The 23,945-nt window shown below is 40.7% G+C and overlaps 3 protein-coding genes across 3 annotated transcripts; 1 reads left to right on the top strand and 2 right to left on the bottom strand.

Moving 5' to 3' along the window:
* Positions 1–1,982: 1,982 nt before the first annotated feature.
* On the top strand, positions 1,983–7,735 carry LOC115820815 (methylcrotonoyl-CoA carboxylase beta chain, mitochondrial). Its single transcript, XM_030784499.1, has 12 exons — positions 1,983–2,307; positions 2,550–2,746; positions 3,340–3,518; positions 3,604–3,684; positions 3,855–4,033; positions 4,678–4,870; positions 4,963–5,054; positions 5,704–5,860; positions 6,199–6,321; positions 6,575–6,699; positions 6,871–6,952; positions 7,491–7,735. Exons 1-12 carry the CDS (start codon positions 2,090–2,092, stop codon positions 7,575–7,577), a joined length of 1,713 nt encoding a protein of 570 aa, XP_030640359.1. The 5' UTR covers positions 1,983–2,089; the 3' UTR covers positions 7,578–7,735.
* Positions 7,736–8,215: 480 nt separating this feature from the next.
* Positions 8,216–12,788, bottom strand: LOC115820805 (retinal Mueller cells isomerohydrolase). Its single transcript, XM_030784484.1, has 14 exons — positions 12,778–12,788; positions 12,401–12,483; positions 11,875–12,025; positions 11,413–11,520; positions 11,131–11,272; positions 10,892–11,039; positions 10,718–10,799; positions 10,297–10,429; positions 10,007–10,146; positions 9,506–9,635; positions 9,287–9,401; positions 8,806–8,900; positions 8,596–8,707; positions 8,216–8,361 (listed from the first exon to the last, which is right to left on the bottom strand). Exons 1-14 carry the CDS (start codon positions 12,786–12,788, stop codon positions 8,216–8,218), a joined length of 1,596 nt encoding a protein of 531 aa, XP_030640344.1.
* Positions 12,789–15,022: 2,234 nt separating this feature from the next.
* depdc1a (DEP domain containing 1a) lies at positions 15,023–22,035 on the bottom strand. The gene is made up of 12 exons (XM_030784894.1): positions 21,988–22,035; positions 21,374–21,639; positions 21,074–21,206; positions 20,848–20,969; positions 20,386–20,516; positions 20,167–20,214; positions 19,708–19,845; positions 18,100–19,050; positions 17,352–17,524; positions 16,616–16,789; positions 15,273–15,458; positions 15,023–15,166 (listed from the first exon to the last, which is right to left on the bottom strand). Exons 1-12 carry the CDS (start codon positions 22,033–22,035, stop codon positions 15,023–15,025), a joined length of 2,514 nt encoding a protein of 837 aa, XP_030640754.1.
* Positions 22,036–23,945: the final 1,910 nt, after the last annotated feature.

A 23,945-nucleotide genomic window follows, 5' to 3' on the forward strand; every position in this document is an offset into this window, starting at 1 on the left:
CAGCCACTCTCCCTCATCTGTGTCTCCATTTTCGTAACACATTCTGCCCCTGCCGCCCCACTGGTTCTCTCTCCATTCTCCCTCACAGTAGGCAGTCTCGCTGTAAAAGTATCTGCCAAGCCCCCACAAAGCACAAATATAGCCTTCAGTTATACACATCATGAACCAAGTTTCTGCCACATTATTTATGAAAAAAGGTATGTCCACATTTATTTACATCTTTCCTGCAATTGTTCTGTCCTGCGAAGGTTTACTCTTAGATTCTCAGTGGTTTATGAATGAACCTCGCTGAGTATTCTGTTCCCATTATGGATTTCACAGTTCTGGACCCCGTGGTTAATGGCTCCGGCTTCTGTCAAGACTTGAGTTTCTTCCCCATAGAGGAAAAAGAACATGATCAATAACAGCAACAAAAAAAGAATGTTGCGCTCCTAACCCAACAAAGTGCTGACCACATTGTATTTATGAATTCATGGAAATAATCAAAATGCATCGTTAACCATTACAAAATGTTTCAGAGCACTACGTTTTACAACTGTCAGTATGTTTAGAAATGGGTGATGTCAGAACTAGAGTGTTGTATCTGAGGATAACCTCTCTACTCGGCCATATTGGTAATGTGCCAAGCATAAAGAACAGGTAGTGTCCCCATGTTATTCAAGTCCTGCTGACTGTGGCTCGTGATGCATTAAACCACCCAGCCAAATCCACAGCGAAAACCCCTGCCGCACATGACAAAGGAACAGGAAGAACTGGTCAAAGAGGCATAGGTGTTGTGCATGAAACCCAGCTTTCACAATGTGTTCCTCTGTTTGATTTAGCCTTTGCATTTGATTCCATCTAACCACAGTAATAATTAAATATATGGAAGCACTTTGTTCATCATGGCCAATTAGCCACCTAAAAACATCTCTCTCAAATGGAGAACAAACAAATACTTCCCCAGTATATAGTCCACAATAACAGTTGGTTATGACTGCCACCCTTTATTCAAACACTTCAAAAACAGGTACTGCAGTACTTAAAGCGACCAACAGGTTTAAAGTTAAACAGGATTTGACTATTTTATTTTATAGTCTAGTCCATTGTGTATAGTCTATTGTATTGCAAATCAAGATTCTGATTCTGAAATACGAACAAAGTTAATAAAGATTGCAGGCTTTATAGAAGAAAAGCAAAGTTCAAGCTGATTGTGAAAAGCACAAAACACTTAATAGATGTAGGTGTAATGTTTTTTCGTAATGTACTCTAATAGATCAAGCGTAATCTTAATACATATTTTGATACCCAAATCTATAATTTCTCTGTGTACACAAGAGTTGTAATTCAGTTGTGTGGGGGAAAACTCTAAACTTTATTTTCAGGAGTATGAAGTTTTAAATTGAAATTTAAAAAAAAATAAAAATAAAAACATAACAAAACAAAATAAAACTGCAAGACTGCCTGTTGCCATTGCGCATAACAAAACGGCACTAAATCCAAAGTAGAGAGCGTTGGCACAGTGCTAAGCAGCGTTCCGAGCACAATACTTTGTTTCCTTCCAGACCCTAAATCATGTAACACCAAAACAGAGTGCGTATAATATAGTGCCTAATATAGTACGTTCTCCAGTCCGTCTAACACAGGATATTGCTGCCTTAAAAAGAATGTATAGTTCTATATCAAGGTAAGATAAGACGTGGATAAATCGCTGAAATATCTTGCTTGTTTCTTTGGTAGTGAAGTAAAATATAACCGTGTGTTTTGCCAGGGGCTGTAGTTGCTGATAAGTTCAGTAGATGAGCTGAGAGTCTTTCAGAATTTCTAAACAAAAGCCGTATCAAATTCCGCAGGGACTTTCATATGTTGTGGAATGGATAGTTTTAATAAACATCCTAGTGGTTGTTTCCCCCTGAAGCGTTCGTGCTGTAGAAAAGTCTGCTGTTGAAAACATAGCAGTGCAAGTTAACCAGTGTATTTTCTCTATCGCAGGACTCTTAAAATCAAAGGAGTAATACGTTCTACAAATGGTACATGCTTCAGATCACAAACATGGGTAACAGAGAAGAAGGACGTAATTACGAAGCCCTCCAACTGCCCTTGGTGCTGCATGCATTCACCAATATCAACGTTCAGTCCATGTCAACCTTTGACCCACATTCTGCAAGGACGAGCCACACAACGGCCGGCATTAACCAGACTCATGAGTACAGGTGGACGCAAAAGGCGGCTACCAAGCGCCTTTCCAGTAATCGATGGGACTTTGCAGCCATTCTACAAACACGTTTATGAAGCAAACCTAAGAAACAGTATGGTTTGTGAGCAGCGGTGGGTTTGAACTGCAAGCATCAATCACATTCTTATAACAGAACGAACAATTTATTCTTGCATATAAATTAACAATAAATTAGCGGTTTGTGTGCCCACGATTTCAAATTAATTAAATCAGATAAACCATGTGGTGATGCTTAAAATCAACTCGTCATTCTCATTCTGTGTCACACAGACACACGTATGTTCAGAGTTAGTTTGTGATTAGGCTAAAAACTAATTAGACTCTCTTTTCTCAGGTTCAGAGAGAATCAGGAGAAGGTACAGAAAGGGGGTGGGGAGAATGCCATAGCCAGACACACTCAAAGAAACAGGAAGGTTTTGGTCCGAGACAGACTTCGTATGTTGCTGGATGACGAGGATTATCTCGAACTTTCTCCTTTTGCTGGTCTTGGTTTACATTACGGAGATATCCCATCAGCAGGCTGTTTAACGGGTATTTTAATATTTGCTCATTAACCTGAGTGGGAACAGTATGAAAACCGAGAGAGAATATTACTACAAAGCCATTTATTCTCGTTAACACAATACCACAACCAGCTATTTTCTGGTGATTTCACTGTAACAGTCTCGTTGTCACATCATAACAATTAATAGTTTTCTTGAGATCTCTGTTTAATTATTTCGTCATCGCAACATTCTTAACTGTTTTATCGAGGTCACAATTAAATTATCTCGTTATCTCAGCTAAACAATGGCTGTGTTCGAAACTCCACTGTATACGATGGAAGCCCATTTCCGCCACTTGGGGAAAAAAAAAAAAAAAAATCAAAGTCACACATTATGTCATAATAATGAGAACGTGTCTCATAATTATGACTTTGTATCCCATAATTATGGCTATATGGCTTAATATCCCATAATTATGACTTACTACCTCATAATTATGAGACACGTAAGATAGTAAGTCATAATTATGTGATGTGACTTTTTTTTTTTTTTTTCAAATGGAGTAAATGGGCTTCCAGTTTTGGGATTTGACAGTTATATTATGTATTTCACCTCAGAATTTTGGGCCTTTTTCCACAGGCATCGGTAAAATTAACGGACTGTGGTGCGTTTTCATTGCTAACGATGCCACTGTGAAAGGAGGAACAGCTTATCCAATCACAGTTAAGAAGCAGCTCAGAGCTCAGGATGTGGCCATGCAGAATCGCCTGCCCTGTGTTTACCTAGTGGACAGCGGTGGCGCATTTCTTCCTCTTCAGGTTTGTTTTAAAGGAAACTTCTGCTGTTCTTTCGGTGCCTCAAAAGCATTTAACAATTACTAATTAGCAGTTGCTCTTTCTACAGTCTGAAATTTTCCCTGATAAAAACCAAGGAGGACGCTCTTTCTACAATGAAGCCATAATGTCTGCCATGAAGATCCCTCAGGTTTGAGAAAAATTCTCTGAAGTTGCTTCTGTCATTGACTCCTAGCTACTAGCCACTCTTTTCAGAATATTTAGGATTATTGCAAACCTGCATTAAATGCACCCAAACGTTTTTGTTTACAGTTTTGTTTCTAAACTGACAAGGTTGTTGTGCTTGTGTTTGGCCGATAGGTGGCAGTGGTTTGTGGCTCCTGCACTGCTGGTGGAGCTTACATCCCTACCATGGCAGAGGAGGCGATAATCGTGCACAGAATTGGGACAGTATTTTTGGGCGGACCACCATTGGTGAAAGCTGCCACAGGGGAGGAGGTGTCACCGGAGGACCTGGGTGGAGCTAAGTTACATGCAGAGTGAGTAGGTTACCAGGGTAACATCAACATTCTGAAGAAGTTTGCTCTCCTTTCACAACTATTTTCTTCTATGAGTTTGTTTCCTGGATAATTTTAATTCTCCAAAAAAAGGTTATGTTAACTATACACCTACTGTAGATGAATCTAGTGTGAATTTTATACACTTGGTTTGACCCAAGCTGAGCGCAGGAACTGCTGTTATAGTTTTCCACAACAGCATATAAACCTTATTTTGCTTTTAAGATTATGTATAATGAGCACAAGTAACTGTGTGCTTAACACTACTATAGTCAGGTTTCAGTTTACCATTAAAAGATGTTGAAAGCTCAAATGGCATAATATTACAGACTGTCCCCATATATAGCTCACATTCATGCTACACAAAAACCATGAAAAACCTGTCAATGTTATTGTTTTATCTTGTAGGAATACAAACATAATATTTCATGGGACAGATATTTTTATCGCACAGATCGGTGCAGCACCAACAGTATTATCAGTATATCACTGAGTATTTTATAATTAGTAACCTCAGTATATCAGTGAGTATGCTTATAATTATCAGTGTATTCTTATGTGTGCAGGTTGTCACTGGGCATTTAAAGTTGTCTAAAGTTCTCTTTATCTTTCTGACCATCTCTCAGGGTGAGTGGTTGTGTGGACCACTTTGCTGCGACAGAAAAAGAGGCGTATGAACACACCAGGAACATCATTTCCACTCTGAACTTTGAGCTTCCTGATGAGGGAGCAGAGGATGTGGAGGAGCCTCTGTACAGCATAGAGGATCTTAAAGGTCTGGCCCCTCGCGACTATAACCACAGCATGGACATTAGAATGGTGAGAAACGCCTACACACACGTACACACAGATAACTCTGTCGCAGATGTGGTCCTGAAGTTTTTCCTCCTCTCTGTCCCGGCGTTGTATAGATTGTGAGCAGGCTAACTGACGGAAGCCGCCTTCAGGAGTTCAAAGGTCGCTACGGAACCACGCTCCTAACTGGTTTTGCCAAAATTGAGGGGTAAGATCTTTAGGACTGTCATTAGGCATTCATTTGTTGAGAGGAAGTTTAACTTTCTTACACATGGAGTCTTGCTTAAGCTCAAACTTGTTTGAGTAAATTAAGGTAAACATGTTTACTCTCCAATTACACATCGCGTGAATATATGACAAAGCATATGGATGACTGCTGTCTTTTTACTAGCTAGTTTCTTGAAGTAAAACAGTACCTAAATAGTTAGGCTTGTGTATTAGATCAGTATGCTGTTACTGTCTGACTAATCATATCCCTCTTTTTAGTTGAGAGGTGACCTAGATTAAGATGGCTAATCTTTTTTAATGAGAAACTCAGAACAGGGCGCAGCAAGACAAACCAGGCCTCTCAGGCTGCTTTTATCTGGTCTTACAAAGGACTTCTCTGGGAACTGCTACGTTGCCATGGTAATAGAATACGGGATGAGAGAACCACAGCAGTGTTGACAGTTTTATGCAAAGAATTTGAGTGCCGAAGATAGCGAAACAAAAGATACTTGTCATCACGGACATTATTAATAATGCAAGATGTCTGTTCTAATTTTAACGTTCTAAATTTTTTTTTTTTTTTAAGTGTTCCATCCATGTTTAAAAAAAAACAAAACGAAACTGATCAAATGTTTTCTCCTACCCCCTAGTCATCTGGTCGGCATTGTGGCAAACAATGGAGAACTGACCTACGAGGCATCTTTGAAAGGAAGTCATTTCGTTCAGTTGTGTGACCAGCGAGATATTCCACTCATATTCCTCCAGAACACAGCCCCTTGCCCCCCCCTTACACCCTCACAAGCCAAGGTAGACCACAACGTCAACGGTTAACTTTAAAAAGCACCGTTTTAACTGAAGGTTAGGATCACCCAGGGATGAATCTCTTGCAACTTTTATGAGCTGCAAAAAACCTCTGGCTCCCTAAAGCAGTAAAAAAAAACCCCAAAAAACCAATGTTTACTCCAACATCAATAGCGTTATTTTTCTGAGTTTGTTATCTCGACGTGTGCGGCTTGAGTACTCTCTCTCTAAGTCTGGTTTCAGCACATGCTTGTGAAATGTTTTGCTGCAGTGTGACCTGGGTCTTTTTTTTTTCTCTTTTTCCCCTGTCCCGTTTGTAATCCCTATGTCATTTTTCTCCTCAGGCAGAATCCAACACTAACAGGCTAAAAGCTCAGGGTTCCATGATGTCTGCCGTAGCGTGCGCCTCAACCCCCAAGATAACGGTGGTCGTTGGGGGTTGCTACGGAGCTGACAGTTATGCTATGGTTGGTGGCACAAACTTCTCCTTCATCCACGCTGTCTCGTAACATCCCGCAGACCAGTCCGAAAGCTAATGAGCCTTGGTATATATGTTAAGGTTTGGTATAGTTTAGCTGAAAAATGTTTCCATTTAAGCACACATCAAATGCATTACCTCAATGTTTAATTCTCTTTAAGATTTCATATAGTGTCTGCTTAATGGATGTTTGTGATAAGTGTTCGGGGATTTGTTCATCCTTCTCTATTGTTTGTTTTCAGTGTGGAAGGGCTTTTGACCCCAACTTTCTTTTCCTTTGGCCAAATGCCAGAGTGTCTATGCTGGCACCGGGACACTCCGCGGCCTTAGTCCAAGATGAGAAAGAGGCCACCGAGTTGAATGAGAGGTAAAAACAGTTACGATCTGATTAACGGCAAGTACAAGGGTAGGAAAAAAAACAGCATTAGTCATGGTATAGTCCATAGGTCCCAGGGGTAATATTCTTAGTCTGGAAAAGAGCCTTAAATTGGGCTGTTTGTCTTGCATAACAGGTTTTTTTTTTCCCTTGTGTGTGTAGGTTGGAAGAAGAGAGCTCTTCATTCTTCTCGTCTGGCAGGCTTTGGGACGATGGAGTGATTCTTCCTCAACATACCAGAACGGTATAACACTAAACCATTGTCACGTATAAAACCTCATAAGCTTAAGTATTATGTTATATAGCACTACACTGAGAAAACATTCCCACGTAGCTTGTGTATCTTTTCACGAGGATTGGTTTAAAAGAAGTAAACAAGGAACTACCAGGTAGAAATCTTAAGGGAACTAAAACCCTGTCTGAGATGTCCACATGTTTCGTCTAATTGGTAGGCTGGTTTGGTAGGTCTTGACTGCACCCGCTGAGTTTTGTCTTAAAGCTGCAGTAACCCACCAAGCCAGTCGGGTTACACTCTATGTAAGACAGAAACAAACAGAAAACAGCTGTTGAAGTTTGGGCTGGAATTAGCATCAGCAGCTTAATGAAACCTGGCCATTGTCCCAAACCACGCTTCGTTAAAAGAGTTTCCAGCATGTTGAAGGCCCAATGCTTAATAAGAATCTTGTTTTCTGTGGACATGCTGGCTCTGAAGGAATGTGATTTTAAAATTTTAAAAAGTGACAATTAAGACATGTTGTTATATGCTTTGTTTTTTTTGCCAGGTTTTGGGCAACTGTTTGAAAATAGTCAAGCAGCAAGAATACCAGCTCTCAAGAGAAAAACTGAGGACTCCCGTACTCCGAATTTGATTGGGCTTAGGGAAGAACATCATTCAACAAACTGCCACTTTGGTGCCTCTCTGAATGACTACTTGCTAATCTTGTAGTTTAAAAATATTTTAAACCACGTTTGATATTTGTACTGTAACAGTATGATTGTTAATCTAATTTTGTAACCAAAACATAGAATAAATTTTTTTCAGTGCCTGAGAGTGACTGGGGAAAAAAAAGGATTTTCAAAGTATTTTTCAGTATATTTAATTATCTTATAAAATCTTCATTTCTGTAGAACTACATTGATTGAGCATGTATAAATGCAGTTGTCATTGCATAAAATGACACTTGAGTATTGAATCACTAATTATATATATATATTTTTTTTAACTACAAGGGTCACAACAAAATTTCAGCAGATAGTTTGCAACTATCCCTCGCTGTCTCTAGGTTTACACACCGTGTTTGTTTTGTCACTTCGGTGTCAAAATTAACAATGTGGAGGACATGGGGTTTTTGTCTTCCCTCGAATCATGTGCCATCACAAATGTACAGCCAAGCCTTATCACACGTAAGTCTCTCTGTTGACGAACCATCTGGACTCTAATTAGCTAAATTACGTGATACCACGATAACAGTAAAGTCCCAGCGGAGAAGGCTGAGAGGCCTCGGCTCTACGGTTTATACATTCCGTGGAACGTGACAGGGATGATAACGTCCACTTCAGCCCGTGCAATCTCGCTGAGGTCTCTGGCGTTGAGAATCAGAAGGTATCCCGGCCTCTGCGCTCCTGGGTTCACCACAATGCTCAGGAGAACACCTGAAACGACACACAGAGGGAGGGCAGTTCTTCGCAGAAAATGCACAAACTAATGACGGTATAGGGTTCATCCAATACGCTTAATCCTTTTGTTAAGCTTGAAGAATCAAGGACTGAATATCAGGGCTTTTCCAAGCTATAAACAGGCGTCCATCTCTCATTTAAAAGGACCGTAACTTAATTCTATATCATCATCAAGAGCATTTCTCTGGGAATTTACACCCTGACACTCACCATCATCTTCCTCGGTAGCGTCGGGGCTCTGCACAAACAGTGGCTCGGAGGGATAAGAGTCCGGCTCCTGCCATATCCACGTCTCCTTGTTCTTCACGTTCAGCTTGCAAATCTACATCCCGTCCGCACCCCCAATATACAGAACGTGAGTGCGAACAAGAGCAACGTAGTGACACTGAGGTAACTGATGTTAGGGCGAGACACACTCACTCTGTCAGGGATGAAATGATTCAGGCCCAGTCCGTAGGTGAAGGTGTAGTCTTTTCCGCAGAATTTGCCGTAGTTTATCTGCGGAAACTCAAATGCTGCGGCACAGAGGAAAGGAATAGAAAAATGACTTTTTGGAAATAGGAAAACCAGATCATTACAACTTAAACGAAATATTATGAAGGCTGACAGGAGTTTACGGTGTAGACAGAAACGTCACCTATTTGTGCATTAGATAAAATGTTTATGGCTTCAAGCCACGGATAGCAATTTTAAAGAATGCGAGATAAAAGATTCCTTTTTAACCATGTCTATCATGTCTGAAACTGATGTAATTATCAAAATTATTCTATACATCATACAAACACTGGTGCAATACAACGAATTAACATGTGTAGAGAAGAATGGACTGAAGACTCGTTCTGGACATTACAATATGTCGTATTTGAAATGAAGGTGTTATATATATATATCATATAGATACCCTGTCGTGGTCCGGAGAAAAGAACCTCCGGCTCAAGCCAAACGGTTCCGTCGCTACGCATGACGGCAGTGGCTGTGGTGTACGGAAGAGCGACCAGGTTCTTCCCCTGTTCCTCCTGTCATGATGCACAGAGAAAATAACCGCCCTCAGGTTTTTGAATGACGGTGTGACTCGGGATCGACCTGGTAAGGGTGAAGTGTAAAGGTAAAGAACCGTTACCCTGTTCACATCCAGGGGAAGCACGTATCTTCGCACTTCTGGCTGGGGGGCCCTCATCGCGGCTTTCTTCACGTCTTCCCAGTTCTCCCTCAGGTTGGCCAGGTACAGGTAGTTGTACACAAACTCCTGTCTGCCCGGAGGACGGAGAGAACAGGAGAAACAGCGGAGCGGATGAGCACATGCATCAAAGTAATTGCTTTGGTTCTTTAAAATGAGAATCTAAGAAAGGCAAGTTCCTGTAAATACGCTTGAAGGGTACTGGTGATATTGTGGAGTGTAAAAAGAGGAACCTCTAACATCCTGTCTTTTCATCATCCTTCTTATTAAACGAACCTACTCATTGACTACTATCTCTCCTATCTTAGACAAAGGCTGTTCGTCCTTCCTACTGTCACTCTAGGTTATTATAAAGCTGTTTTGGGACAACGTCTACCGTAAAAAATGCTAGACAAATAAATTCCATTGAATTTCCGCACAATGAAATGAACCAATCAGTCTCACCCTTTCCAGGTGCAGAGGTCGACAACAATGAATCCTTGATCCTCGTAACAATTTATGTGATGAAAGACATTGAAAGCAGAAGTTCTGAATTTGTGGTTTATGTATGTCCCTGGGTTCTTGGTGGCCAAGTGGAACCATGTCTGAGAAATGTATTGGGTGGTTAGGACTTTAACACAAAAACAGACATGATAGGAATGTTTTATACATGTCATATTAAGATGATGGGAAACACGTAACTGGTTAATATTACGACAAATTCTTGTAACTAGAGGTAAAGATCTCACACATACACCCATGGTTTCGTTTGACTCAAAGCAGTCCATGTAATTGGTTCCTCTGATACTCCAAGCGCTGAGAAATTTCAGCAGGTTAATCTTCACTGGAGTCTCCACAAACACAAAGTAGTTTTCTGTCATACCAAAGCTGTATGATGGACATGGAAAGGAGGATGAAAAAAAGAAATATTTCATTATTAAATTCAAGTAATAAGAAGTGTTCATCTATATTGATTTCATATACTGTTTATTTGGATTTGCAAATTCGAACTCTCTGACTGTGTTCCTAAAGAAAGCATGTCAATACAAATATTCTCATGCAGACATTATCGTACTATTATCGTACCATATTTCTATATTGTATTTGTTAAAAATGAAAAATGTTTTGAATTAAAACTTCAGAATCGCAGTGAGTAATTGCTAAAATAGCACAAACCTGTGAATATAAGATGGTTTAAACCGTTCACTGCTGGGCAACTGTACCAGAACTTCAGACTTCTCAATTGGATCAGAATTGTCTAAAGAAACAACCACAACACCAGCGACAAAACTAGATTACTTTATCGAGTACATTCAAATATCAGATCCATAATCAGGGTTACCGACTGACCTTTCTGAGCCGGGGGGATTTTGACAATGTTATAGGCCAGCGTCATGTTTTTCCCAAAACAGTTGCCAATGTTATAAACAGTTCCATCTTTTTCGATGTGCGGATGTGCAGTCACACCATTAACGGAGAGATAGTTGCACAGGTCCACCTGCACAGCGAGACATTCGACACTGAAATATAATGTTCCTTTAGAGTCACACTGCTTTGGAGACAACCTGTGGAACGCTCATTCAGCTCACCTTTTTTAACGTCTCCAGTGTATCTGGGTCAACTTTGGTTATGTAGTTAGTTTCTGTACAGGCGTAAAAATCCTCACCAATTGGATAGACATTTACTAAGCAGTTATCTGTGACTTCTATACCCTGGAAATAAGTGAAAAACCTGCAAAGCAAGTAAACACATAAACAAATAAACAAAAAAAAAACAGTGCAGGTGAATGATGTGTATCATTTATTTGTGTGTGGGGGCGGGGGGGGGGTAAGTTAGAGAACCTAGAAATGCTGGCGAAAAGAAACGCAAACCTGGAGAAGATGTTTTTGCAGGGATCAGGGTATGCGGCAGTCCCGAATTCGGTGATCACAATTCTCTTCTCTGTCATGGCCCGCACGTACGCATCTGTTCTGACGAACCTGCGACGACACGGAAGGCACAGCTTTGTAACTTTACAACTTGAACGCAACGGCCAGTTTGTGCACGTAGGCCCTCGCGTTGAGAAATGTAACGTTCAAAAACTCATTTTTCAGAGACCATAGACCACTGAAACCTCTCCAAACATTCCTGCGGCATGACTTCTCTTGGCTGGAGGACTTCAGCAACCACAAGGGAGGGTGGGGGGGGGGGGGTGGGGGCGTTAAACTTTTTGTTATTCCCGGTAAAAAGAACGAAAACATCGTCTAAGTATCTCTTACCATTAAATACATCCCTCACCCATGTGTTTCTCTTGCTGCATCAAAACAACAGAGCAAATGCACAGCTGGCCTCACCTGCGATAATAAGTCACGTGGCCGTCTTTTAGGTCAAACTTGTGTATGAGGGCTTGGCCGTCGAAAAGGTGGTAAAAGGGCTCGTCTCCGACCTCAAAGAGCCCGGGCCCCAGGCGCAGAAGACTGCCACTCAGCCAAGCAGGAATAACACCTGGAACCAGCAGGAAAACATGCATGGTTACAATGTGCATGTGTGTGTGTGTGTGTGTGTGTGTTTTGCAAGTTTCCAACTTTCCATAAAACAGCAAATAGTCCCAGCAGTGAAAACAGAACAGCGGGACCGGCTTAAACAGCGGTGGAAGCAACTACAGGCTGTTCACCATTCATTGTAAATAGTTTTTGCATCCAACACGGGATCCGAGCCATAAAGTCAATCGATCAGTATACAAAGCTGAGATTTATCAAGAGTTTCTTGTGTTACTAAACTGTAGTGACCAATTTACCCCTCAAGGGCCGTACAGCACACTTAACACAGGTAAAATACCATAAATATAACATGTTAATAGTAATTGTAATGAACTCAGGCCTGTAACGTGAGCAGCAATAGGCTCGGATAGTTCCTCGCATGTCTCAAAGATTTTCTTGTATCCACCAGCCGGATGCTCAACGCTGCAAATGAACACAGACGGAAAAATCCGTCAGGAATGTCTTCAGAATTGCGCACAAGATGAACTGATGAGAATTTGATTCACACTTTTCCAGGACAAAAAAGTACTTTTTATAACAGAAAACATGTTATGACAGAAAACATTATTTGCAACTACCTCAGAGGGTGTGTGTTTTTTTTTTTATCCAAAATAAATATCACAAATGGTTTTTTTCCCCCTTTCTGTGCGCACAAATATGAACTGGAAAACTAACAAAACGCTGTAGACGAAGAAGAAGAAAGCTTCAGTCACTTACCGACTGACCATACTGTTGCATGTGTGAAGACTCTGCCTGGAGAAAACGGAGACTTTGCTGAGAAGCGATTTTCTGGCATGAATGAGCTACTCCGTTCCTTTATACCGCTCCAGATTTTTTTTTTTTTTAAGGTTCCTTCTCAGCCAATCAGAAACCTCTGAAACAAGATTCCCTTTGTGACCAAAACTGTGAACATTTCCACTGACATTTAGCCTCCAGTATAATGCCTGCTTTCATAGAAACTTTGTACCTCTCATTATGGACGAAATGAGAAACACATTGGAAAACCTGAGACAAGACAGCAAAGGGGGGGAGGGGATGGGAAGTACCATAAACTACCAGCATAAGTAGATATAACAATGCAGAGTTACCACTTAAGTGGAAAATGAAGCAGAACTCATAGGATAATTCACGATTCTCATTTAGAATTTTGAACAGTGATTGAGAAACTTTAATTAGATTTGAAAATAGTGTATAAACAAATGTAAACCCTCAAAATCTAACTGTGAGAATGTGCGTGACAAAGTGACTGATTAATTGTGTTCCTTTTTTTTTTATGTCCTAAGAGACAAATGATTATGCCACTAAGGGTCACCGCAGGTTGTAATCAATCATTTCAACCCGCTTTGTGCTTTGAATTAATGAAGCATTCTGTCAGCTCAGCTCCGTGGGCTGCTTTTAACACACACGCGCACACACACACACACACACACACACACACACACACACACGTAAAGTTATGTGTTGGGAAATGAATTTTATTTATGATCACTTGTGCAAGTAATGATAACACAAAATAAGCCTCTTTTTTTTTCAGAAGACTATGTAAACTTCCATCCTGCAAATTTCACAACATTCTGACCATTACAAGAACGTTAACAAAATATTCAAGTACATATATTTGAAAAACAATGAAAAAAGGAACCCAACTACTTCAGGAGTTTATTTAGCATTAGCATTTCAGTAGAAACAAAAGACAATACCTCAGAAAATCTGCTTTTTGTCCATAAACGGGTTTATTGCATAGAACAAAATATTTGCAAAGAGAAAAAGCACTAATTTAACAGTGAGTCTATTTAGTTATTTGGTCAGTATTGAGTCTTTTGAGGTTTTAAAAAATACTTAAAAGTCAAAATAAAAATGAGAAAACAAGTTATGAATATTTTTCTTCCTATTTAAGTAATAAGTAAATCGTTATGCATATGTGAAGAACACATGGAAAGTGAAAGCATTCCGAGCTTTATAAATTATGTAGCTAATACCCCACTCACAGGGATCAACTAAAGTGGGACAGATGCTAAACACACACAAAAATAAACAAAAACAAACAAACAAAAGAAAACCAAAAAAAAAAAAGTATTGCTTCCTACTTTCTCACACTACTTTTAATATGTGTATATAAAAACACAAGTATACTTTGGATTGTCAGGTAGGAATATATTAACCATTACTGTAATAACTCATTGTTTAAGTGTGTTCAAAATGACACAGAAAAAAAAAATAGTGCAAAAGAAATCCAGTTATCCCCCCAAAGACTCCCAATTTCAATCAAAGCAGAAAAAAAGAAAAGAAAAAGAAACAGTTTAGACCAATTACAATGAGTACTCTTGTGTAGAGTTGCTAGCATCAAATATACAAAGCAAAACAACACACTGCAAAAAAAAGGTACGGTTCAGCTGTGGAAATGTTGGATACTACAAAATAAATGCCCTCTATAGCCTTGTTCAAATTACAACGCATGTGTGGAAAGATTATTGATTTCGATCATTCATTGAACCGTGTTTGTTTTGCACTTATAGTTTATTTATGGTTTCAACAGAGGTCTGTCTGTCTTCAGGTTGGCTGCATAAAGAATGTCTGTAAACTCCCAACATTTTATTGCAACAAATGATACAACTGAAATAAATAATTAATATTAAAACCACATAAATGTAAAAAGGAGAGAAAAAAACCTAAAACTTTAAAAACTAAAAAAAAAAAAAAAAAAAAAAAAAAACCCCAGTAAAGACACAACAAAAGAGAACAAGAAAACCTATTAAAACAAAGATTTCTTTGCACCATCTCAAACTAACCCATTAAAACACTTATATTGCCATGTGGAGTCCAAATGGAACACGAACGCAAACCCCGGTCACAGGATGCGGCAAACCGTCCATGACAAGAGAACACAGTTTCTCCCAAGCTGCCTATTTTGAACCATGCGACATGCAACATGTAAGAAACAAACAAACAAAAAAGACAAAATTCAGTTTCTTATGCCGAACGTTTTGGTTTTCTTCAAGCTTATTAACATTGGCGGTTTAATCTTTGGTTTATCTGCAAAAAGCTGGGCCTCGCTCTCCGTGGTGGGGAATCGGCACGAGTAGATATCGGGATACTCCTTCTGAAACTGAGAACAGAAAAGGGAGGGAAGAGCATCAAGCAATCGTTGTTCTTTTGAAAAGGATTTTACTCCATCATTGCGCTACCGAATGGTTAAGTAAACGTGAACGCACCAGTTTGAGTCTTTTTTTCTTCTCCTTCACAGACATGGTTTTGTCCTTGATAAGGCTCTCCAGGAGGTCGGCGATGGCGGCTTGCGAAACGGAATATTTTTGCTCTTCAAACTCCTGAGAGCTGATCTGTCTGCAGAATGAATAGGTCGGCATGGAAACGCCAGCTCCTAGGATGGGGCGTGTAGTCTGAGGAACCACAAAAAAAAAAAAAAAAAAAAAAGAAACAAAATACTGTATGAGTTGAGGAAAGTCAACGCATTTCATCACCTCAAGAACCGCTATGGCTTCAAATGAACGACACTGAACGAGGCTGACATACAGCACTCTCTTATGACATGTCCAGCTAAAACTACTACAACCAACAACACAACACTTATTTAGTAAAGTACTACTCCAAATGTATATTTCATTACATTTACTCATTTAGAAAACGCTTTTGTCCGAAGCAACTTCCAAGAGGAGCAAAAAAAGAAAAGAAGCATGTGGCCATTAAAGAGCTGTCTGTGATATAGGGGGTGCTAAATTCTCTTCATCTTTAAAGATACAGCCCCTGAATTCACATTGTGATCTCTGACACCTCCGTAAAGGCTATGCATACCAGGTCTCCTCCCCTCCTAACAGATGCTGAAAGTGGCTTCCCTGGCTAATCTTGTTATAACCATAAAATAACAGCCAAATGGTGTCTAGTGAACAATAGGTTTGACAATTGAGATAGGAATTAGAGAACCACCCTGCTCATTATCATTTGACTGGGTTAGCTCTGAGGGAATTAGCATCCGTGTTTAACAAAGCCATGAAAGAGCGTAAAGACTCTCTGTGAAGGACTAAATGCACTGGGTCCAAAGGAACATTTCACATGTACGAGCAAATTTTCTGATACTGCATTTGTCGTCAATCAGTTCGGCTTGAAGTTCAAGCTGTACTTCCCTCATTCTGTACGAACTACCCTGACAATCTGCCACTGCTCTCTACATTTCTGAAATGCACACTGTTAAAAAGCAGCATAACTATTCTAAAACAAAAACAACGCAACCACAAAAAGCACATCAAAAATGTAATCCCTCCAGTTAGTAGATCTTCTGAAACAAAGTGGGCATTTTACCAACTAAAATACGATTAGGCTTGTCTTCCTTTACAATAATTAAGTCAAGTCACCAAGTAAGCCAAAAACACAGGTTAGTCCAAAGCCAAGTTCATCCTATAAAGCACAGGTGTCAAACTCATGGCTGTTGCCTCATTTCATAGTCTCACAAGTTATGACTCTCTGGGAGCGCACGAAAATGCCAACGTGGCCCGGTCTGAAACTGAGAGTTTGTTGCGACAGAGGGGTCCTGAGAAGTTACCTGCGTTCTGAGGTAGGAGAGGTGGTCTTCTACGGCGGCACGCAGGTACACGGGCACCTGCAGGACTTCCTGATGGTGATCGATGAGGAAGGACAACAGCCTGGTGGCCAAAAGCTCGTCCAGGTCCATCTCCTCCTCGCACCTCAGCACGCAGCGCGAGAACGCCTGGACCATCTGAAGACAAAACATTACGACACCTTCAGCGTGGCAAAGCAAAAGGTCTTGATGAACACCACCAGGTGAACCCGCACCCATAGTCAAGGGTTCGAAGATACACGGGAGGTTTGACTTAGTGATGGCAAAGCACTGAGTAGACCACACATGGGAAATGTCTAGAGATTCCACAAGATCAAACGGAGGAACTGAATGCCAAATAGTAATATCTAGTAATATCTAATATCTTTCATAACTTCTCAATTCATATAGTACAACCAATAAGACACAAAACAGGTCTGTTTAAAAAGTTCATGATAAGAACAGACATCAAGCACTATCGTCTGTCAAAGCTGGGCAATGAAGTTTTTTTTTCTTTTTTTTCCCCCTCCCTTGAAATTTTGAGACTATTTGTTTTGGACTATTTTGAAATTTGATGATAAAATATTTTTGGAAAGGCCACGAAGGCTAACAAAAACGCCTTTCCCGTCGCGCGGCTTCCGAATGAACAATTTTCAAACGCGTGTAACGTATCTGATGTGTGGTTTGTAGGGGTTGCAGTCTTCAGCCGACTCCTCCTTACCAGCGTGCGCGTTCCGATGGCGTCGTGAAGCCTTGGCATGTCCACGTTCTGGCACATGCGAGAGACCATCCGCAGGAGCAGCTGCAGTTTGCGTCGGCTGGCGGGGGGGAGCAGCAGCGTGCAGAGCTGCAGTGCTTCTATGGCAACGCGTTCCAGAGGAGGCTGAATGACACCTGACAGCACAAACATGTTCTCATAGAACACACCCAACACAAGTCCTGTGCGACACTCATCTGACGCGACGGGTCATCCGACATTCACGCAGCAAAATTAAATGATTCTATGACACTAAGACACTTAGTTTAAGACACTGCATCCAGTCATTCAACCCCATACCACACTCACTCACACTAAGCCATCTAGCTAAGACTATAGCACCTCTCGTAACCTACAACACTTGACTCACTGCTACTGTAAATGACACTAAATGCTCCTAATTTAACATAAGAACAATTTGCTACTGCACTCCATACATTTGTGAAATGCACAGAGCAAAACTGTTCTGAGAACAGAACACAGAAACAGTAAACACACACAAACAAACACTGTTACTACAAATAAAGTTAGTGTCTCGAGTTAGCGGATGTTAAAGAAGAGCATGCAAGAGGTTGTGTTGAAGTCAACGACATGTTAGTGCTACACCTACACAAGCAAAGAGATAAAAAAAAAAAAAAAAACAGCCACAACACAACACGCATTCTCGAGCGGGGCAGTTACACGATCGCATGCACACATTGCATTGCCTTACTTTGTTCAGGCCTCGGCTGGCGGTAGCGTGCAACAGTGGACACAGACAGGTGAGCGAGAGCAGGCTTGTACAGGTCCAGGGAACTCTGGCAGCGTCTGCCGACCCCTGGCCCCGCCCTGACATCCATGCAGCTTCCATGCAAGTTGGGGCCCCTTAGATCGACGGTGGAGGAAAAGTCTGGCCTCATGGTTATCTCAGCCACAGGAGCGTTGATGCTGGAGCAGCTGGCAGACAAATCTCTGTGCTTTAAGACGTCAATGCAGTTACCCGTGCTCCTGGGCCTGGCTCTGGTCGCTCTCTGATTGGTCGGTTGGTTTTGCACAGGGCAGCGATTGGTGGGAGGGACGCTGTTGCCGCTGCTACTGGCCGTGTGACCGCTGTAGACGTCAGAACCGGATGTGTCAGGGCTGGAGTTGCAGGACAAACTAGCCATTTTAGGGTTGACCTCTAGGGAGGAGTCCGCAATGCTTTGAGGAGGGGACTGGCTGCTACTGGTGCTCTTACAGGTAAGCAGGTTTTCGATGGACTTGAAAAACGGCCGCTGAGAGCACGAGTCTGCCGAGGCATCCAGGATCGTCTCCACAGAGCAGCTCCTAGGGCGAAGCCTGACGGACGTCGACTCGCCGATGCTGTTCGACCGAGGCAGGTCGAAACAGCTGCCTCCCAATGCGTGCCCAGCACTGGTCCTGCCTCCTGCAGTAAGACACTTTTGCCCAGTCTTCAGGGCTGTCAACCTGGACTCCGCCTTAGAGCCGAACACTTCTCTCATGGGTGAATCCGTCTCCTCAAAAGCCTCCTTCCGAATCAAGCTTAACAGAAGGCATTCGGTGGATCTGAATGAGATTGCTGGGTTCAGGTGAGGGGCTTTAGCAGGCTGTGGGCACAGAGGAGCCTCTTGGTTTTTACGTTTTCCTCTGTGAGTTTTAGGAGCTGTGACGTAGCCACACAGGACTAGCAAGGGACCAGACAAAAGTAAGTAAACAAAACACACAAACACACCAAGAGGGAAGAACATTCAAGGAACGAGAGAAGTAGTTCGACACACAGAACACAAAAAGGAGTTAGGTTAAAACGAAAATACATAGCAACACGAAGCAACACACGTGGCAGACATGATTTCACATCAGAAAGACTTCAGAAAACAATGTGTTTGAAATGTGGAGGAAAAAAACACAGCCCAGTTGATTACACTCCTGTGTGATTTTTTTTTTCGGTTTGCAATTACTGTAGAAAACGGTCAGTTCACTAATTAACAAATAAGGTATTAGGAGGGCTAATAGTGTATTAACTTCAAAAGGCAAGAGTGCATCCACATCCAAAACTGTCCATCACACAAAATCTTACCCTGAACTCCCAACAGACGAATCACAGACATTCTCTTTAACATTTCTGAAAACTCTAATTTTAAACTCTTTATTTCTTTGTGCCAAACAAGCTAACCAAATCAATGAAATAATTCTAAATTACGTTGGCTCTCTATAATTCGGCAGTTGGGCCCAGACTTCAAGATCCGTTTAATTTATTAGTGGTAGGACGAAGACACAGATATTGACCATGTATTTTTATTACCATACTGTAAAAGATGCTGCTGGTTGTCTTCATACTTACCCAGAATGTTAACAAATAACTCATAGTACTGAAATGTGAGAAGAGGTTGGGGGAGGCTACAGAAGTAGTCAGACACCGTTTTAAACACGTCCCTCTCAAAGCCCGGGTAGGACGGCTGGTTTGAATCATACTTCGGCCCTTTAATATTGAGAGTAAACCCAAACATAACACGCCATTCAGTCTGTACATTCAGTTAAGTACATTCTAAGTAGAAAGAGTTGTCTGCATATAATATTTTTAAGTACAATTTTTTACTAAAGAGATAAATCATAAGTACATCTTTATTAACTATATTTAACAAATTAATTAATTTTAATTAACATATATTTGATCGCCAGTTTCCACAGAAGACAATGCAAATTAATAAAAACTGCGACTTAATATAAATTATAAATAATATAAATGATTTAAATAATATAAATTATATAAACTTTGTAGAGTTGAGTGGTAGTTACTTACAGTTGGCAAGGCATTTCATTGCTGATAAGACCCAATGTGGGAAGTCCTCTGATGCCAAACAAACAAACACAGAAAGGTTTTGTTAAATTAAACATCTACTAAAGCTTTAACATGTATTTAAATTACATCAAAACCTGGACCAATCAAAAAGATATCAGATTGTATTTTGGTAGTCGGGGGAGAAAAGGGGAAAAAAAAAAAAAAAAAAGATAGACCTACCAGTTTTATCTTCTAGAGCAACAACTCCATGCTTGTTGACTTTGGTCACGTTATACACAATGCAGCGAGCACTGACTTGAGACAGATCCACAACTTCATCAAGGGAAGTCAATCCTAATATTTTCTGTAAACTAATATAAACACAGCAGTGAGAGCTTATCGTGAAAGGTTCCGCCGAACTCTCCTCATCTCAGTTCCTTTCGCATTTACGAAGCAAACAGATGTGAAAGAAAGGGTACAGAAATAAACTCAAACAGTGGAGGATGAGAGCTTAAAGACAACAGAGCGGTGTCAACAGAGACACTACAGTTTGAGACGCCTTGGAAACTTGCCGAGGACTTTTTTTGCAGTGTCTTCGCAACGGATGAGGGCGCAGCATGCCTCCAACAGAACTGATCATGCATTTCACATTTGTTCACACACACTGAAAAAAACGAACCAAACGTGACAAAGGCAACATACTGTGTTAATGTGACGTTCCTCCACACATTCTGCACATCTTCCTCAGTGATTTCTCTACACTGAGGTACCTCTGCTGATTCAGCTTCAGTGGGGGAAGCTTGGCTTTCTGGATCCACGTTCTCCTGCGAGGAAATATATTTTATTACCTGGACATTTACACGCGATATTAACAGCAAATATTATGTCACAACAAAATTCTACACAACTACAAAAAGAAACAACTGACTTGAACTTCTTTGTCAAATATCTTTGAGCTCCTAAATTTGAAGAAGCTATCTCTATCCTTTATGGATCCGCTCCTCTTCCTCAGAACTGGCTTGCCGTCGGGAATTGGCTTCAGTGGGGATGTTGATGGAAACCTGGAGCAAAAAATATAATAAAAGAAAACATAACCTATACAAGGACACAAAAAGGGGACATATGGCAGCAAACGAGGTACAAACAGAACGTGAGGAAAACATTTCAGTAAATGGAAAGGTGCAGTTTTACACACATCAGACTTCAATATACCGCCAAAGGCACGCACCTATACAGGTGATTGTTGTCGTCCAGGTCCTCCAAGCCCCATCTTCCTTTCACGTCCTCAATCACGTGATTCTTCAGAAACTTCTTCAATAGCTGGACTGTTTGTGGCCTGGTAACGTCAGGTCCGAAATTGATGTTGTGTCTTAGAAGGTCGTGTAACCAGTCCACAGCTTCAACGGCGGTGAAACAATTGCTGTAAACTCTAAAATGTTGCCGATGCTTTCGCAGAGGCATTCCGGCTCGGAAAAGTTTTGTAACTTCATTCCACTGTAAACAGTTTAAGTGCAGTGAACATCATATCAATCATTTAAACAAAAGAGCAAGATTGTATGGAAAACAAAGCGCTTAACTTAGTTAAAGATCACAAGCTTTCTTCTTTAAACACGCCCGCAACCGTTAAACATTAACACGTTAAACTGTCGAGAGTTACGGAGCCACTGCTTAAAGGGAACACTTGCACACAAACTATCCTAATATATCGATACACTTGCAGCATTTAGGTTGCCTACGAGGAATATGGACATTTAGCGAACTCCCAAGAGACTAAAACACAATACTTAGCTAGCCAGTTCGGTACACCTGTCTGCAAAAACGATACACAACATCGCTACTTACTAGTTTAGTGGCCCTATAGGGACCAGGGGTGATGATATGAGAACTCATTAAGTCGATGTCACCAATGTCCAGCGGAGGAAAAACTGTTCTTCATGATCGGTCACTAGCAATAGCTGCTATTTATGTTAAACTGCGGCCAGCCAGTTAGCCACAAACTTCTTCACACCAATCCTCTGTAATCCAAAAGCGTCCAGCACTGTTTGAAATTATGAGCCTCATTCAGGGAGCCTGCGGATTGGATGGATTGTCTTGTCACGTGACTCAGCCTGTCCTCTTACAGCAGCGCGTTTGATTCATCAACAGAGGCGCATTCTTCGCCTGTGTGTACTGTCATTCATCTCTGCAAGCGCTGACTGGCTACGGTCCCTCTCGTTCTTCTTTTAACCTCCGGGGCCAATGTAACTCACTGTGACACAGATATTTTAACTGCTCAGAGGGTGGAAAAACTGTATAAACTTTCGCAAAGCTCTACTAGTTTAGGTACATTTTTCACTTAAACCGACACTGTAGCCTGATTGAACGAATACTGTTAAGCCAGTAATGAAAACAATTTTGAGCATTTTAATGATTTGCTTTACATTAGGTATGTGAGAGCTACGTGATTATTTTAAATAGTCCTTTATGACAAAGACTCTATACTACCAGTCAGAATTTTGGATTCTTTACAGAGGTTTCCCCAGGGGGGTATTCCAGAAAGCAGGTTTAGTGAAAACTTTTGAGTGAGTGAACTCAGAACAAGCAGTAAACCTCCTAACAGAAGAGCCCATTGGCTTTGTTTTGCTAGGAGAAAGAAGCCATAGGGCTCTTCTGTTAGGAGGCTTACCACTTACTCTGAGTTAACTAACTCTGAGTTTTCACTAAACCCACTTTCTGGAACACCCCCCAGGTGGCAGACATAGCTTACTAACAGGGAGTACAAGTGGTGGTGTGTTTTGCGTAGAGTGACTGACACTCCGCCTACTGGGCATGGCGCGGAGTCATAAACTTTGAGGTTTAAAATCCAATACATCTTGCCCAGACTGTAAACTCTCCATGTTGGAGGTATCCAAATCTAATGAATTTCTCCTCAAATGACAATCTCATGAATGGTTCCATTTGCTGAACAAGTTTTTTAAGGTAAAACCATATCAGTTAAGGAGTTCAATACCAATATAAATTACTTTTTACTGTGGGGGTGGGTATTTTTTGTCAAATGGTGTCATTTCTTCAAGAAGCTACGTGTGAGCCTTTGCTGCAGGAGTACATGAGATTTACTCACTTATACTGTAATAAGTACTGTCAATATTATTGCAAATTATATCGTAATAATTACTCGAAAGTGCTGATGTGACTATTCTGTAGTAATTCAGCAACAACAACAACAACAAAAACCCCACTTTCTTTGAATTATATTATACACTGGACATTACAACTAAGAACTATTTGATTTGATGACGTTCATTATGAACATTGAACCAATGAGATTTTTTTTTTTTTTTTTTTAGTTTTAACTTCACTAAAGTTTGTTTTAGTCTTAACCCCTTCAATCAACAGCTCTATTGCTTGGTCGTCATTTCAGAGCGCTAAAAAGAATTGAGGAAGTAAAATCTTCCTCGCTCTCCTTCTTAGATGTCGTACTGTCCAAAGGCCATGTGGATAAGCTCATTAAAGGCTGTCTTTGCACTCTCTCTTAACAGAGTATATTGTTATTGTTTCCACTGAAGCCACTGTTTTGTCAGACAGCTTTTATAGACCCTCACTGTGTCATTCCGACAGTTACTTCCATTTTCCACTTCACTAGTCTCAGCCATCCGCATCTATGATATGTGCTCCATGTGTTAACAAATTAAGAGTCTTATGATATAAATTAAAACATAGAGAATGGTTAGAATGTTTTCATTAAATGTATTATTACATTATCTGTTCATAAAGCGCTATAATTCTTATTTTCTTTATGCTGTAATGACCACTACATAACG

The sequence above is a fragment of the Chanos chanos genome, chromosome 9, assembly GCF_902362185.1.
Source record: "Chanos chanos chromosome 9, fChaCha1.1, whole genome shotgun sequence".
Classification (NCBI taxonomy): Eukaryota; Metazoa; Chordata; class Actinopteri; order Gonorynchiformes; family Chanidae; genus Chanos; species Chanos chanos.

Excerpts from the sequence above, each read along its gene's own strand:
- LOC115820815 (XM_030784499.1), top strand. The coding sequence starts at position 2,090 with ATGCATTCACCAATATCAACGTTCAGTCCATGTCAACCTTTGACCCAC. Across the intron at positions 3,519-3,603 it reads GCGCATTTCTTCCTCTTCAG|TCTGAAATTTTCCCTGATAA; the intron begins GTTTGTTTTAAA and ends CTCTTTCTACAG. Across the intron at positions 6,700-6,870 it reads GCCACCGAGTTGAATGAGAG|GTTGGAAGAAGAGAGCTCTT; the intron begins GTAAAAACAGTT and ends TTGTGTGTGTAG.
- LOC115820805 (XM_030784484.1), bottom strand. Across the intron at positions 10,430-10,717 it reads AAACCATCTTATATTCACAG|CTTTGGTATGACAGAAAACT; the intron begins GTTTGTGCTATT and ends TCCATCATACAG. Across the intron at positions 8,901-9,286 it reads TTTCTCCGGACCACGACAGG|CATTTGAGTTTCCGCAGATA; the intron begins GTATCTATATGA and ends TCTGTGCCGCAG.
- depdc1a (XM_030784894.1), bottom strand. The coding sequence starts at position 22,035 with ATGAGTTCTCATATCATCACCCCTGGTCCCTATAGGGCCACTAAACTA. Across the intron at positions 20,517-20,847 it reads AGGAACGTCACATTAACACA|TTTACAGAAAATATTAGGAT; the intron begins GTATGTTGCCTT and ends TGTTTATATTAG. Across the intron at positions 16,790-17,351 it reads CCATCGGAACGCGCACGCTG|ATGGTCCAGGCGTTCTCGCG; the intron begins GTAAGGAGGAGT and ends TTTTGTCTTCAG.